The sequence below is a fragment of the Gymnoscopelus braueri genome, assembly GCF_963280865.1.
Source record: "Gymnoscopelus braueri genome assembly, chromosome: 18".
Lineage (NCBI taxonomy): Eukaryota > Metazoa > Chordata > Actinopteri > Myctophiformes > Myctophidae > Gymnoscopelus > Gymnoscopelus braueri.
The window spans coordinates 34,711,186-34,726,874 of NC_137618.1; the positions used below are offsets into that span (position 1 = coordinate 34,711,186).

At 42.5% G+C, this 15,689-nt stretch overlaps 1 protein-coding gene across 3 annotated transcripts in view; it reads left to right on the forward strand.

Moving 5' to 3' along the window:
- Positions 1–2,856: 2,856 nt before the first annotated feature.
- The window catches only part of galnt13 (polypeptide N-acetylgalactosaminyltransferase 13), a gene marked incomplete at both ends in the record, with an annotated part of 38,567 nt that continues 25,734 nt past the window's right edge, over positions 2,857–15,689 (forward strand). For all 3 annotated transcript variants that reach the window (XM_080457232.1, XM_080457230.1, XM_080457231.1), the window contains 2 exons: positions 2,857–2,998; positions 12,990–13,158. In XM_080457232.1, the coding sequence (XP_080313358.1) occupies positions 2,857–2,998; positions 12,990–13,158 (311 nt within the window). The remainder of the gene's footprint in view (positions 2,999–12,989; positions 13,159–15,689) is intronic.

A 15,689-nucleotide genomic window follows, 5' to 3' on the forward strand; every position in this document is an offset into this window, starting at 1 on the left:
TACGAGCCCTTTAAAGCATCCACTTATTTTGTTGAGAATGGAATAGACATTTTTTAATCACTTATCTGTATGTCTGTGATCTTTCCTCTGTACTCTGAGCTCTTGATACGGACGGACAGACACAGTCTTGTTTTTGAAATGAGATTTTGGTTAGCCCAGGGCCATGGTGACAGCTCTTGTGATGGACATTCAGACAGAGACCATGGCGTGTGTGTTTGTGGAGTGCAAAGCCGACAGTAGTACGCTGCAGGAGTAAGATATGGAAATTAGTCAAATTCCCCTCAGGAGATGCTCAAGGTAGCGTGCGTTGATACGGAAGTAAAGGCCTATGAGAAGCTATCACGCACGCACGCACGCACACACACACACACGCGCGCACACGCACGTACACACAGCCACAGATGCATGAGGTGTGTATATGCATCCACGCAAAGGAACAAACAGATCTTGCATGCATACATGCACGCACACCCACACAGCAGGAGTTATAATGACAATGTTTGTATGGAAATATGAATATCGATTGAAAACAGTCTTTTCAAAATATGCATCTTAGACATCAGAAAGTTGAAAGGGTTCTGAATGGAGTCTATTAGCCTGACAGAATGAATCTGAATGAATTTACTTTCCTCTGATATCCTTTGATATTCAAATCAGCATACTGTATCTTCAATGTACTGTTCTATGCACTTTATGTTGTGGCCTATACACAGTCAAATCCTCAGTGTTCATTTATCCCTTAGCGTGTGTAAATGTAACCAAATAGCCCTTACAGGTTCATTTGGTTACATTTGTAAACTCTCAGTGAAATGAACACTCAAGATTTGACAGTGTATGTCAATTGGATATGCATTTGTAATGCACTGCTGCCTGTGTTTACGTGCTGCTACTTTATATGCTTGAATCTGTTTCTCTCTCCTCAAATAAAAGAAGTATTTCTTTGTTACATTTGGTTTCTATATTCATATCAGCTTCGCTTGTAGAAGTAGGCTAGATGTTCCTTCACCAGTCTATAATTTAGGCGTAAGTGAAAGTCATGTTCAATAGCAAATCATTTTGTTTTTCATCTAGACTGTGGCATACATTTCATTCCACTGAGGCCTCTATTCCCCACAAACAGTCTCTTTAGTAGGAAATCTGTCTCCCTGATCTTGGTAACACAACCGATGAAGCGACAGAACCCTCCAAAGGGGAATTAGCTTTCTCCTTTCCCGTTAACAACTTAAACCCTGTGTACTTCGTTGACCGGGTTCCCCCAGGGGTCTATACTTGGTGTCCTCCTTTTCCCCCTCTACAGCAAATCTCTTCGGCGAAAATAGACGATTTACAAGCTCACGACCCGTCGTACATCTGCTATTTCCGCCGAATGTTTGCGTATTTCTGCTGAATGTTCCTCTGTTATGACATGCCCATAAGTGGGACCCTATGGTTAATGTAGTTAAAAGGAAGAAATAGGAAGTAATCCTTGAATGTGGGAACACTCAGGAAGTTGATTACTAGTCACTTTAACGAGGGGACAATAATATTGATCCATTTAAAAGTTGTTATTGTCAGACTTAAAGGACCACTTCACCAATTTTTAACATATCTTCATATAATTGGTCCGACTCCTCACTAATGCTCATTATAAGAAGGCAGTAAGAAAGTAATAGACAGCACTCCGAAGTCCTTCTGGTACTTTTAATTAATATGCACACGGACAGTGATACACGCTGAGGAAGGCTTGACGCTGAAACGCGTCCGTGTTTGCTGTGACTGTCCGTGTGCATATTAATTAAAAGTACCAGAAGGACTTCTTACTGTGAATCCTTGTGAGCCGTGCACCCGGCAAACTGCATTATATACAGACTGAGAGTGCTCGTTTTTGTTTTCTACTGTGATCATTATAAGAAGGCACCATGTCTGTATTTGGTCTGTGTCTCAGAGGAGTTCTGTGAACAGTTCAGAAACCTGCCTACCGGTGACATCATCGGTAGGTAGGCTTATAGGCTTGGTCATTTAAAAAAAGAATTCAACCGTGTCTTTTATTTGTATTTTTTATTAATGCAAGAGCATAGAAACAGAAGGAGACAACCAGGAGACGGCCAGGAGACAACCCACAGATCCTAGTCCCTCCACGTGCCAGAGCCTCCCCGAGTCCCGGCAGAGTAGTTCCGGAGAAGCGGACTGAGTGGCCCTGTCTTTCCCTATAGGACTGACCGTGGGTAGCTACTGGGACGTAAGTCGGGGCTTGATCAACCCCGGCTGGGTCACCTGGGCGAGGGTGTATGTTGTTGCGAGACCCGAAACACCCTATGACCCCAGGCTACAACACTGATGATACGTCCCAGGTTCATCCATGCGATGTTTTCTTTATAGAAGACATTGCTCTTGCATTAATAAAAAATTATGTCTCTGGTAATCAGGTTTCTGAACTGTCCACAGTGCTCATCAGAGACACAAAGTGAATAGACAGAAATGGTGCCATCTTATAATGAACGTTAGTGAGAACCATTTATATGAAGCTAGGTTGAAAATGGGTAAAGTGGTCCTTTAATTGTCATGTTCCCCCATGCAAGTTAAGGTCATCATGACTACGCCATGGTATTTTCATGTAAAATGTAATAATTACATTTTTTATTTTGCCTTATTTTTACCCTCTCTCTTTCTCTCTCTCCCCCTCCACAGTGGGATGACGCCCATTCGACGTCCACCTTCAGTCTCTCCCCTGTCTCCTCACCCTCTCATCTCAATCCAAAACCCCCATCGGTGGTCGATACGCTCCTGAGCACTTTAACCGCTTGCCCTGCCCGTCTGTCTGTCTGTCCGCCCTCTCTCTGTCGGACCACCTAGATTGGCTGACGTCCCAGAGAGGTGATGCGGAGGTTTGTCTACTGCAAGGTGGTTCTGACCACCTCGTTAGTGTGGGTTCTCGTGGATGTGTTCCTGCTGCTCTACTTCAGCGAGTGCAACAAATGTGACGACAGGAAGGACCGCTCGCTGCTCCCCGCCCTCAGAGGTGAGTGCTCCTCAGCGAGCCTATTTCACCTCTGGCCTGGAGACCCAGAGACCCATGGGGCCTAAATAGGGATCCATCAATCAGTGTCCGAGGCTCAGGTGGGAGAGATTCATTTCTCTTTCTCTTGAGACTGGCATTAGCCGTTCTATGATGACTGTACTGCAGCTTTGGATGCATCTCTAAGGTTTTGTGACAGATCCAGGTGCTTTCCTCTGCCTATCGGGAACAAATGTGTCAATCAACCTGAAACTGTATAGCAGTGTCCTTACCTTCTTTAGCGCTCAATTTCCTTTCATGAAACCTTTCAAGCAGGTTTCCAAGAAGCTTGATAGGCTGCTTTCGAGGTTAGGTTGGGGCAGAAACTTCCCGGAGACACACAAAACTCTACTGCTGCTGAAAAAGAGTAATTAGCATTACAAAAGTCTTGCGTTACCCACGCTTTAAGACAAGTTTAAATGTGCCAATTACTTGAATTCATGAACTGTGTGTTCAGGCAATAGTGCAATGCTGTGATTGCTTTGAGGGAATTAACTCAAAATGAGTCCAATGAGTCTCAATTAGACATTCTGTTCAGGTTCAGTCTGCTGACAATCATTCAGCCATTAACTTTTTTGCTTTTTACATTTTCAGGCCATGGAATCAATTAACACCTGCATGATTATGTATTGAATGCAATACAAAATATTGTCCATTCAGTCTATTGTGTCTCTTAAGGCTAAACAATTGCAGTTTGTAAACCCATTATAAATGTAATGTATTATATTATTGAGTTTCATTGTTTAATTTCATTTCTGCATGTTTTATCCATTAAAACACCGGGTTCCTGTGCTGAGAGACCACAGTGTCAAGCAACTCTTAAACTACCAGAATTGCATATGGTAACAGTATGACTTTATGGATTGCCATCAATTTATGCTCCATTTCTTTCAATTTAGGCGAGGAGTCAGTGGCATCAGGTTTATCATCACCTGATCGATAACAGACTTTTATAGAATGTGAATCTGAGGCAGGCAAGCGGTGGTCAGTTATTTCCAGTTTGATCAACATAAAGTTTATGGTCATCACTCCTGTCTACATGTTCATATACTGTTCTAGGCTTTTCCGTGCAACACAAAACACACCATGATACAATACCATGAGAAAATACATTTCCTTGACGCACTAAGGTAAAGCTGTGTCACGTTGTATTTTATAATGTACGGTAGAATTAAGTAACACAGAAGTATTACCACCCATGGTGTAGAAAAATTGATTTAATTGATCAGTGTGGCATAGGCCCATTTAACCACATGGTCTGGACTACAGCATAAATATTATGCCTATATTGTCATATAAGCTACGGTGACCACATACACTGCTGTATATTCATTGAGATGATCAAATTACAGTTTACACTGTGAAGGTGTGCTTGTGCTTTCTACACATATAGAACAGGATTTTGTTTCAGAAACCATTTAGTGGTTTTACATGATGTAGTTAATTCCACTGCTCTGGTAGTATTGCCGTCTGTCAGACAAAGTGTTTTCTGTCACAGGGGCCGGTCATATCTCATATTACACTCACCAGGTGCGAAACCACATTACCCTCATTGCTGGAATGTTGCCAGTTTTGCCATTGAAAAAGCAGTCATCAAGCAGTGATCAACATGGCATGAATCAAATGCACTATGGTGCTGGGATTTACTTGTTGGCAGTGAATCGTTCCTTGACTCTTATTTAGGATGATAGCTTCATGTGTTGATAATATCTTTCATATCATTTTAGGAATGTAAGTCAGTCAGTCAGTCAGTCAGTCAGTCAGTCAGTCTGTCTTGCTTGGTTCTCCTCAATGGCTCAAGCAATTGCTCTGAACTTGCACATGGCCATTGACCATTAGCATATGCATACCATGAGGAAGCCTGTTTTTCACTTTTCCCAAATTCAAGCTGTTAATTAGCCTTTTTTGTAATCTCTGTCTAACTCTACGACCGCAGTTTTCGCCGTTACTGCGCATGCACGGCCACGTGCGCAGCATGCGCGGCCACGGGTTCTGTTGTCATGGTCCCCCAGGCTATGGGATGTACTCTGTTAGCTTTTAGTGCTAACCTTAACTCTATGGTGCACTGCTAACCATAGATATATATAAAGGCTAGATGGCTCAAGGGGGCGTCGCAAGCGTAGCTCAACCGCGGCCATCTTGCAACAGTCATTCATAACATTATGTCTATGGTGCATGTACTTTGAAATAACCATAGCGTGCTCAATTTTCATCCGATTTTCAAACGGTTTGGTGTTTTGTAAACACCAAAGATGTAGTTATGATACTGCATACTTATAATTATAATCATGTTTTTTTTTTTAAATAACATTAAATATGCAGTATCATAAATACATCTTTGGTGTTTACAACACACCAAACCGTTTGAAAATCGGATGAAAATTGAGCACGCTATGGTTATTTCAAAGTATATGCACCATAGACATAATGTTATGAATGACCGTCCCAAGATGGCCGCCATGTGGCAACGTCGTACTCCATTGGCCAGCAGCGCGGGTGAGTCATCTAGCCTTTATATATATCTATGGTGCTAACCATAGAGTTAAAAATAGGTGCTAACAGCGTTAGCGCCCACATGGTCTGTTGTTCAGGTTACGCTCCCCCGGGCTATGGGATGCACGGCCCCAACCAGTGGCCAGTCGGTAGACTTTGCTACGGGCTGAAGAAGCTCTCGGTGCTAATATTAGAGTGATGAGCGTGTAGATCGTTTACTCAGGCATTGATACAACGGACGCAGACAGTGCTTATTATGTGCGATCTCACCACATGTCAGAAAGTACGTTATTTCAATTATTTTCTCGTTGAGAGACGACACAAGCCGGCCGGCTACACCCTCAGAGTTACAGACCTGTAAGGGTCCATTTGGTTCCATTAGTAGGCTACACTCTCAGAGTTACAGATCTCTACGGGTCCATTTGGTTCCATTTGTACATTCTCAAAGTTACAGACCTGTAAGGATCCATTTGGTTCCATTAGTTCACTCTCAGAGTTACAGACCTGTAAGTGTCCTCTTTTTGGGGATTCAGAATATGCTCACCCTAGCTTAGCGCAGTGAACCCCAACAAGGGTTCCGAATGCTTCGTAGATTTATTTCAATTGATAATGTGCCCATCCCAAGTTGATCTCTTAACAACTCTCTCTCCCATAGCCCCAGACTGTCTGTCTCACCAGCTGTGCTCAATCAATGCCATTTAACATGCAAGACCGCAGCAAACTTCGTCTCCCAAAGTTTAACTAAGCATATAGGCTACTGTGTATATAACCCCAAGTCTGCAAATACTTTTGACTGCGCACATCACCGGGTATGGACTAATGATGTCAAATTTAGTTTCTATAACTAAAGCCACCAGCTGTATTATCTGAGGCCAGGGCCTAGTGAAACAGACAGTTCAAATGTGTTATAATTTCAGCTTGCCTTTAGCTACTATACACGTATAGAAATGGGGGATTATATTGTGTAATGCTAAAGGAAAGAACTGTCTTTAATTGCCATATCCATCGTGTGCGAGACCGTATCCTGGAATTAATCTTTTCCTCATAAAAGTGCAGATACAGTATTTCTGTTTCCCTTCAGTCGTAGAAAAGGTAGTTGCAGTGTAGCCTAAACGTTAGCTATTGATTTAAATGTGATACTAAAGGGTTTACGTCACTATTGAGATGGCAAAGGGAGCTGAGGTGAAAAGATCATAGTCAAGCCACTCTTGTAAATTCAATATCTGGGGTGTGTCAAAGAATCCGATCCATACTTTCTCTTGTTATTCTCAGAATACAGAAAAGAACCTCCCCAAAAAACCTCAAGCGTATGAATTATTTAGATGCAGTACTGAGGCGAGTTGTTCCCCACACGAAGCTTGCCTTCCCTCCGCAACACTATACTTCACAACTGGTCCATCTACTGTAAATCATCATCCTCCACTGGCAAATTTTGTTTTAAATTTTGTTTGTACCCCGCTTTTAGTTTTTGTTTGTTGTTAGCTTTGCCCTATTTCATGCTAATACTGTTTGCATTTAGCACCAAGGGGAGAGGAGCGGCATGATGCAATTCTGGAGGGCGTTGGAGCCTGGGCTCGAGTGATGTGGGGACGAGTACAAGTTTATTTGATACTTGTATGTCATGCCAGCTGGGTCAGACTGGGAGGAGGAAGAGGTTATAAGAGAGGATGAAAGAACAGGGAGCTGATCCAGTCTATGGAGGAACCTAAAACTCCTTGCAAAGATTTTCTTCTGTAAAGTAAATCTAGCATGAAAATAGCCTGGAGATGCTAGAGGCCATCCTATGAGAATTGGATAACACAACGTGAGCTGCCTGCACATCGAGAGCCAGAAGTTTTACACTTGGAATGAACTTATTTGAACTACATTTTTGCTGTTGTTCCAGTTTAGATTTTAACCACTTTAAACCTGGCCTTCCTATTTTGGGCATGTCATTATAGCTTTGTTTATGTTATTTTATTCAAAAATAGCAGATCTACAAGCTCTCAATGTGTCAGAATGGCTATTTTCATGTGACGTGACACTGGTATTAATTGTATGATGAAGTATAAAGTAGGGCTTAAGTGGTTTTAAAGAAATGCGTTGCTAAAAATCTCAATTCATAATAACAAACTCACAGTTCCAGACACCTTTAAATGTGCCACGCATATGACATGGAAACACAAAGAAACGGTTGATGATGTCCATCTTTGTTCAATACTACGCCTGGAAGTGATCATATCTCTACAGAGTCATACCTCTGCGTGTCGGAGGGAAGCTTTTTGCTGTAATGGCCCAAGATCAAGCAGCAGCCATAGGGCCAATGAATTATGTTGGTTGCCCTCAGGACAAAGCCACTGTTTTCTTCCCTTATGATTGTGGTCATCATTTATAATGAATGCTCTTTGTCACGAGGTCAGTAAGGGTGTGTTGGGCTGGGAAGTTCCTTTTCCAAGGGTAGCCTAACATGCGTTGCTGTGGGGAAATCAGTTTAGATTTCGGGCCTGAGGTTACAGCCTTGACCATTCATCTTACTTCAAATAAGGTTAATTTGATAGTGGCAGTTAAAAAAAGACCATGCGGTCACTGTGAAGTGGTGAGTTTGTGCTATTCACATCTAAAATACATATATATTATATAGACTACTCTATAGTGTATACACAGTAATGTCTCTCTCTCTCTCTATATATATATATATAATTATATACTATAGGCTATATATAGCACACACACACACACACACACACACACACACACACACACACACACACACACACACACACACACACACACACACACACACACACACACACACACACACACACACACACACACACACACACACACACACACACACACACACACACACACACACACACACACAAAAACTACCTGTTCAAGCAAGAGTGTGGAAACTACCACTCACAGCAGAAGATCAACTAAATAATGAATAACATTTACAAGACACTTTAAATGTGTTGAAATAAAACCGCTTCCTACAGTACCTTGTCAGGATGTCCTTTGCTTGGAGGCAAGAAAATCCTTCAAGTATCCCACATTTGGATTTTTTGACCCAGATACAAAACACTTATAAAATATATGGTTTAGTAAGGGACCCCCACTACATATCCTATAATACATTGCAGATAAGTCCCGTCTTCCGTCATCATTCACTCATTCACTTCCGTTATCATTGTTTCCCTTCCATTAACACAACCACAACATATCACTGTCACTAACCACACAAGCCACAACGTGCGCGATTAATTGACAGGTGACTTTTCATTGATCACCACACATTTACCTCCTCGGAGCATAATTAATTGCGAACAGCACAAACTGACAACATTTCGGGTACACCATTTTGTTCCCTTTAGCGTGAGCACCGCCGAGCGAAACCGAAACCTACACGACGCAGCCGCTATTGAAATCTCCCCACAACAACAACACACGCGACCACTTCGTTTCAACCCGCGCCGTTGCTTTCACTTTAGTCATGTCTCTATCACACCACACTCACGGTAATATGTCCGTCATTCACGTGCCATGTTCATCCCAAAGACAACCAACACCACGCAGCCGCTTTTGTAATCTCCCCACAACAACAACACACGAGTCGGCATCTGGCTTGCCACGTTGGGAAAAGACAAGCAGACAGGTCAGTGTTGCCAGATGTGCGCCAGAAACAAGCAACCACCTTCATGAAAAAAAAAAACCCAGCCGAAGGGGTCCGCGATGTTTCGCGGGGGTCCCAACACTCCCAGGGGGTCCCCCATGTATTTTTTTGGGGAAATTTTTATCCCACGATTTTGGTACCCCAAAATAAGCGCGCCCTCGCTAGAGCCCCGTGCACGGCTAGCGGTGCGCATGGACCACCTAGTTGTATACAATTATGCTGCAGATTAAACTTTTTCATAGATTTCATAGATAGCCTCATAGACTTGTTTGACAGCACTATCATCAGTGTTGTGTAAATTAATGTTTTTTTGTTCATTTGTTTACACTTTATCTTTTAAATTAATATCTTGGATTCATGTTCATGTGTATTTTCAGATATTTAACCACTTTAACCCTCATTACTTCAATTGCTCTCTTTTCCCTCTACACCAAACCTCTTTGGTTGAGAAAATAGCCGATCTACAAGGTCGCATGTCACATACAGGTGACTCAGAAGGTGACTTTTCAGGCTATTTTTCCATTAGCATTAGTCTAGCAAGGTATCGACCAGCCCCATAACGGTTTGCTGGGAATGACGGTGCCCACTGCCTTGTTATTTGAAGGCCTTGGGACTCATCCTTCATTACACTTGTGAGGACATGCTCACGCCGACCAGTTACAACTTAGATGTGAGTGGCAGTGGCTCAATAAGTAGAGTGGCCGTTTGGGAAAAGTAAGGTTCCCGGTTTGATCTCCGTCTCTTCCTAGCTTTGTGTCAAGTGTCCTTGAGCACTGAACCTCTCCTGATTAGCAGGTTGGTGTATTGTATGGTGCTTGTAGATCTGCTATTTTTGAAAAATCATGAAAATGTGTGCATATCTTTGAATATATATTTTTAAAAGCGAATATTTGTAACTCAAATCATTGCTTCTGGGGGTCCCTAGTCCAGACCATGTGGTTAAATGGGCCTATGCCACACTGATCAATTAAATAAAAATATCTACAGTATGGGTGGTAATACTTCTGTGTTCCTGCATTCTCCATTATGAAATACAAAGTGACACAGCTTTACCTTAATATGTCAAGGAAATGTATTTATTTTCTCATGGTATTGTATCATGGTGTGTTTTGTGCCTAGAAGCCTAGAACAGTATATGAACATATAGACAGGAGTGATGACCATTAACTTAATGTTGATCAAACTGGAAATAACTGACCACCGCTTGCCTGCCTCAGATTCACATTCTTTAAAAGTCTGTTTTCGACCAGGTGATGATAAACCTAGTGCCACCAAATGCATCCATAAAGTCACCATATGCAATTCTGGCAGTTTAAAAGTGTAGAAATGCTATTCTGTTTCAGTCCATTGCCCATAGTGGACAACAGCAGCCATGGAAGATGTTCGACTTATGCTGGTGATGATGATAAGCAATATACTGTAGGACCATTCAAGCTGGTTTTGACGCTTTACTATATTTTAGATTTACACTGTAGCTCTTCTCTTCTCCTGTCATAAAACCTTCTACAGGCAATTACATCAAATGTAGGCATTTCCCTGTAAACAGCTGATCTCTGATGATCTGTGCCTATAGAATGATGGATTGGCGAGTCTAGTAAGAGCATGTGTTTGATGGACAGTTTGGTCAATAATTCCACTCAGCTCTGTAGCCAAGCACATCAGGTTTAAGCCTATGTCCTAATGGAGAGTGTCAGCGGCACCATAGAGAAAAGAGCCGGATCAGTCGAGGCTAACAATCCGACATACACCGGCCCATCTCCAGGAAGGGGCTAGAGGGAATCCTCTTAACCTGAGGCCATGCAGCCAGCGTGAATTGTGTGCCCCCCTCTCATGAAAATAACTGCCTTTACTCTGAGAGATTATTGAAGAGAGAGAGAGAGGGTACTGTTATACATATGTGAGAGGTTATTTACCTTTGGTGCATCCCTAGTAGATGAGAGTAGATCTGCAACTATCGAAAAAAATATAGGGATCATTCTATTGATTAATTGAATAATAAAGTAGCAAATATTATATATATATATATATATATATATATATATATATATATATATATATATATATATATATATATATATATATATATATATATATATATACATATATATATACACTAAATCGATTAGTTAAATTAACTGTGGACCCCTAGGTGGAAGGTAGCAGATTAGCCAAGAACTGGAGAAAGGATGCTGCACATTCACAGCCCTATTTTTGACCGAAGATCCTATAGCCACTATTTGGGGATTTAGCATTGCGCAAAGGGGTTCCCGTGCAAAAGTTGCTATTTTCGGACATCAGCCTTATCCCTAAAACACCTGCACTACCCGTTACATTATGCATTGGTGTGGTTTGGGCGTTTCAATAATAAAACCAATCACTGTGCCAGATGCAATTGCCTTTAAGAGTAGACTGCGCAAGCCATTATCCCCAGTGCAATCTTACGCCCTCTCCCTCTCTGCCCAATGTGCCATGGCCATGGAAGAGCGACGTTGCCTTGGAATAACAATTATATTTGATTCACAGAATAATCACTCACACATTGCTGGTTATAGAGAACTTTAAATTACAGCAATCTGCTTGTGTTCTGGATTAATCAAACGAACTCTGCAGCCGCACTGGGGCGCTTTAACATTGGACAATATACCCGACGTTTGCTTCATACGCTGTAGCCTTTGATTGCCTTTGAATAAAAACATTGGATCGACATAATTATCACCCACATGTTGCTGATTATAGAGAATTTTACATTACTGTATTCCGTTCATTATTTCCTGGGCAATGGATTAATGAAACTGAAGGGAACGAATGGCATTGCGCGAAGCGCAGCACAAATCATTGTCTACTTTGAATAGTATCATCTTATACAAACACAATTGACACCAGGAATTGACACTCTCACTTCTGCTGATTTTAGGAAAATTAGAATCACAGAGATACGTGGAGAATTAGGAGAGAAGGAGACCTCTGAATGTTGTATTGTTGTGCGCCCAGCTCGACTCCCGACATGTCCATTGCAGGCACGCTCAACCAAACGAATTTGGCACGGGTGGTTTTAGATTCCGCTATGCGCTTTCCCAAACGTGTGTGGGCAATATAGCAATTTTAGGGAAAGCGCAACAACACGCCCACGGGCACACCTCCAGGCGCAAATAACGAAGTCGGCATAATGAATAGCGAGGTATAGCGGCCGCAAGATACCGTTTAGGGTCAGTGCCAGCTCCCTGGTGCGTAATTTACGGGCAGCGGATAATGCCAACGGGTAAGGCACCGGCAAGAATAGGGCCCACAGTATGTTTACCTAAAATCTCTGGTTCTCTGCATTCAAACATTTAAATATTATCTTTCGTGCGAAGGGCTTCATGAGTCTGTGGTAATGTTCTTTTTTCTCACAAATCTCCCTGGCCGTGGAGAATGTCTGAAATGTTTGTGGTAGATCGATTCATGATTGGTTGTGTGATGTCTATAAGTCTCAGACCATCTTCAGCATCTCGCCTCAGTTAAAGACCCTGTTCCTGTAATGTCCCGTGGCAGATGATGAGTAAACGTTAACTCACATCTCACAACTGTACAATGACCGGTTTCTCTGTGGTAAAGCCATACTCTCCCTTTCATTTGGAGTTCATCCCACTTCCACCGGCCTCTTTATACATTATATAGAACTCTCTCTCAGAACAGCAGCCTGAGCCAACACATACAGTAGTGTGATCTGCAATTCTGACCTCCGGCACCAAGAAGAAGGAGAGTGAGTTGGCTTCATGTACTGTACAGTATGTAATATTCTCGTCTTTCCCCCGCCTTGTGTTATAGCTGTGATATCGCGAAGCCATGAGGGCCCAGGAGAGATGGGCAAGTCAGTGAACATACCCAAGGATGACCAGGAGAAAATGAAAGAGCTCTTTAAGATTAACCAATTCAACCTGATGGCCAGTGACATGATTGCACTCAACAGGAGTCTGCCAGACGTCAGGCTGGATGGGTGAGTTAAGCCAGAGTTATACTTACTGGTAGTTGCGTGCAGGTGTTAATCACCGAAAATAGCCAGTCTACAAGCTCACAACACATCATGCTACGACGAGTTGTGAGCTTATTGATAGGCTATTTTTGGTGCGCAACTACATATAAATCAGGCATAAACTTAGCAGCATTTCCATGCACGTATATACACACACACACACACACACACACACACACACACACACACACACACACACACACACACACACACACACACACACACACACACACACACACACACACACACACACACACACACACACACACACACACACACACACACAAATCTTCCATATCCTATGCTTTGATAGCCCGCCATCATGCGTCAGTGGATGCTGTGGTGCCTTTATCAAAGAGCTCATATTTCACATGATGCTTTTATGCTTTCTCACTACTTTTATGTTTCTAGACTTTCCCGCTTTAGCGCTTTTATGTGTTGAGAGACTTTGGGCTCTGGGTTCACTCAAAAATGCTCCAGAACTCCATCTAGTTTATTCGGCAGCTCAGCATGGCAGCAAGGATTCCTTTCTACTGTCTCAGCAGGGATGCAGACAGTGCAGAAGGCGGCTGTTACTACAAATTAACCATTCTTATTGTAATCATCATCAATTTGTGAGCAGCCATCTACGCACAGATCTCTATACGTGTAACCAGAATCAGACTCAGATGTTTTCGAAACTGGTTTTGTCTGATGTTGACAATGGAAAAAAACAACAACACGAATAATCATTAATTACGGGTACTGGTTTTGACGCTGGATGCATCAGATCCCTCAAGTGTATACATAACGTCTGACAGCTCGATGGGAGGGAAGCTTTGTTTACAGGCGTCTAAGATCCACTTGAGCCATATAATGAAAGCCCAAAGAGCAATTTGCGTGAAACATGAGCACATTCATCTCCGGCAGCTGATATGCACAGGCATTCTCCTCTCCTGGAGAAATGACCAAAGTGATTCATGTTTATGTATTCCAATCGAACATGAATTCTCAACAGCGCTTTCATTAAGCCTAGTCCGAGGTCTCTGCCAGCCAGCTGAGCTTTGAGGGAAATGATGTACGTCAGGAATAACTTTATTGCGCACCACCCTCACAGCTGCCCTTTCCCGAAACAATTTCACTGAATGATGCTATTTAAATTCTCAAACGTAAAAATGGTGATCATATTTTGCCCATACAGTCAAAATATTACACTACATTTGAGAGAGAATTAATTTGCAACACAATACCATAAGGTACCCCATCTTTTCTTCTACTGGCTCGGTGGAAACATTCCAAGAGGGATATTACACTACACAGCCTGGCTTTGTGAAATGTCACCAGTCGCATGGAGAAAACTGTCCAGTGTGCGTGTGTGGAATAGCCAGCAACCACTGCCTCTGGATGGGGAATAAGACATTGTCAACTAGGCCATCCTCTTGGCCTAGTTGTGTCATTCTGTCCTGTCACTGTGAATGGATCTAGTATACGCTGCCTGCTTGGCTGAATTTTGCCACCCTCTGCCACCTCCCACTCCCCCTCTGACACCACACAGGCACCTCTCCGACTCCCATGCAGCTTCATTCTTTATTTAACATCGCTTCACTATAGCACCGTCACAGTCCCCTGACCTCAGTCATTGCCTTTGATAGACACCCACCCCAGTTCAGCTAAGGACATGCTGACGTGACTATCAACCTTTTCACATACAGTATTTTACACCACATTTCCAACAACAAATGCAGTTCCTGGTGAAACTGCGTGGGCTCGCTGCAAGCAGCGATTTAGAAAATAGTAGAACAAAGTGGAACATTTCAGTCTCAGGCAGTGTTTGTCTTTGTGTCTCAGCTTTGAACACCTGTTTACGTTCTCCTAATTGTCATCAGTTACACACCTGCCTGCATAGCTGATGGTAGTATGGGGGTGGCTATGGGTTGCCTCCAGGCTCCATTGAGCTTGTAGATTGGCTATTTTGAATGTGTACAGTATGTTCATGTTCATATATGTGTGTGTGTGTGTGTGTGTGTGTGTGTGTGTGTGTGTGTGTGTGTGTGTGTGTGTGTGTGTGTGTGTGTGTGTGTGTGTGTGTGTGTGTGTGTGTGTGTGTGTGTGTGTGTGTGTGTGTGTGTGTGTGTGTGTGTGTGTGTGTGTGTGTGTGTACTTACAGACTCCATTTCAATGTAAAAATGTAGAGCTATCTTAGGACTTGAATCGCTGTTGTAATTTCTTTTTAATACTTTAACACTCTTGGAGCTATCCCACTTCAAACCACACATGGTCTGTTCAGGCCTGATAGCCATTTAAAGGAAAAAAGTAACTAGATTGGAGGCTTATTGTCAGTATCAGCCGAGAACACAGGAGTCTATCCCTGTTACAATGCAATAGGAAATGGATTGCTCATACATATGCTGAGTTGCCGAATGCCAGGATTCAAACCCATAACCTTGTGGTTCATAGTCAAGAGCCCACTGACTGAGCTACCCAGACACAATAAACAAAGTACATTGACATTGCAT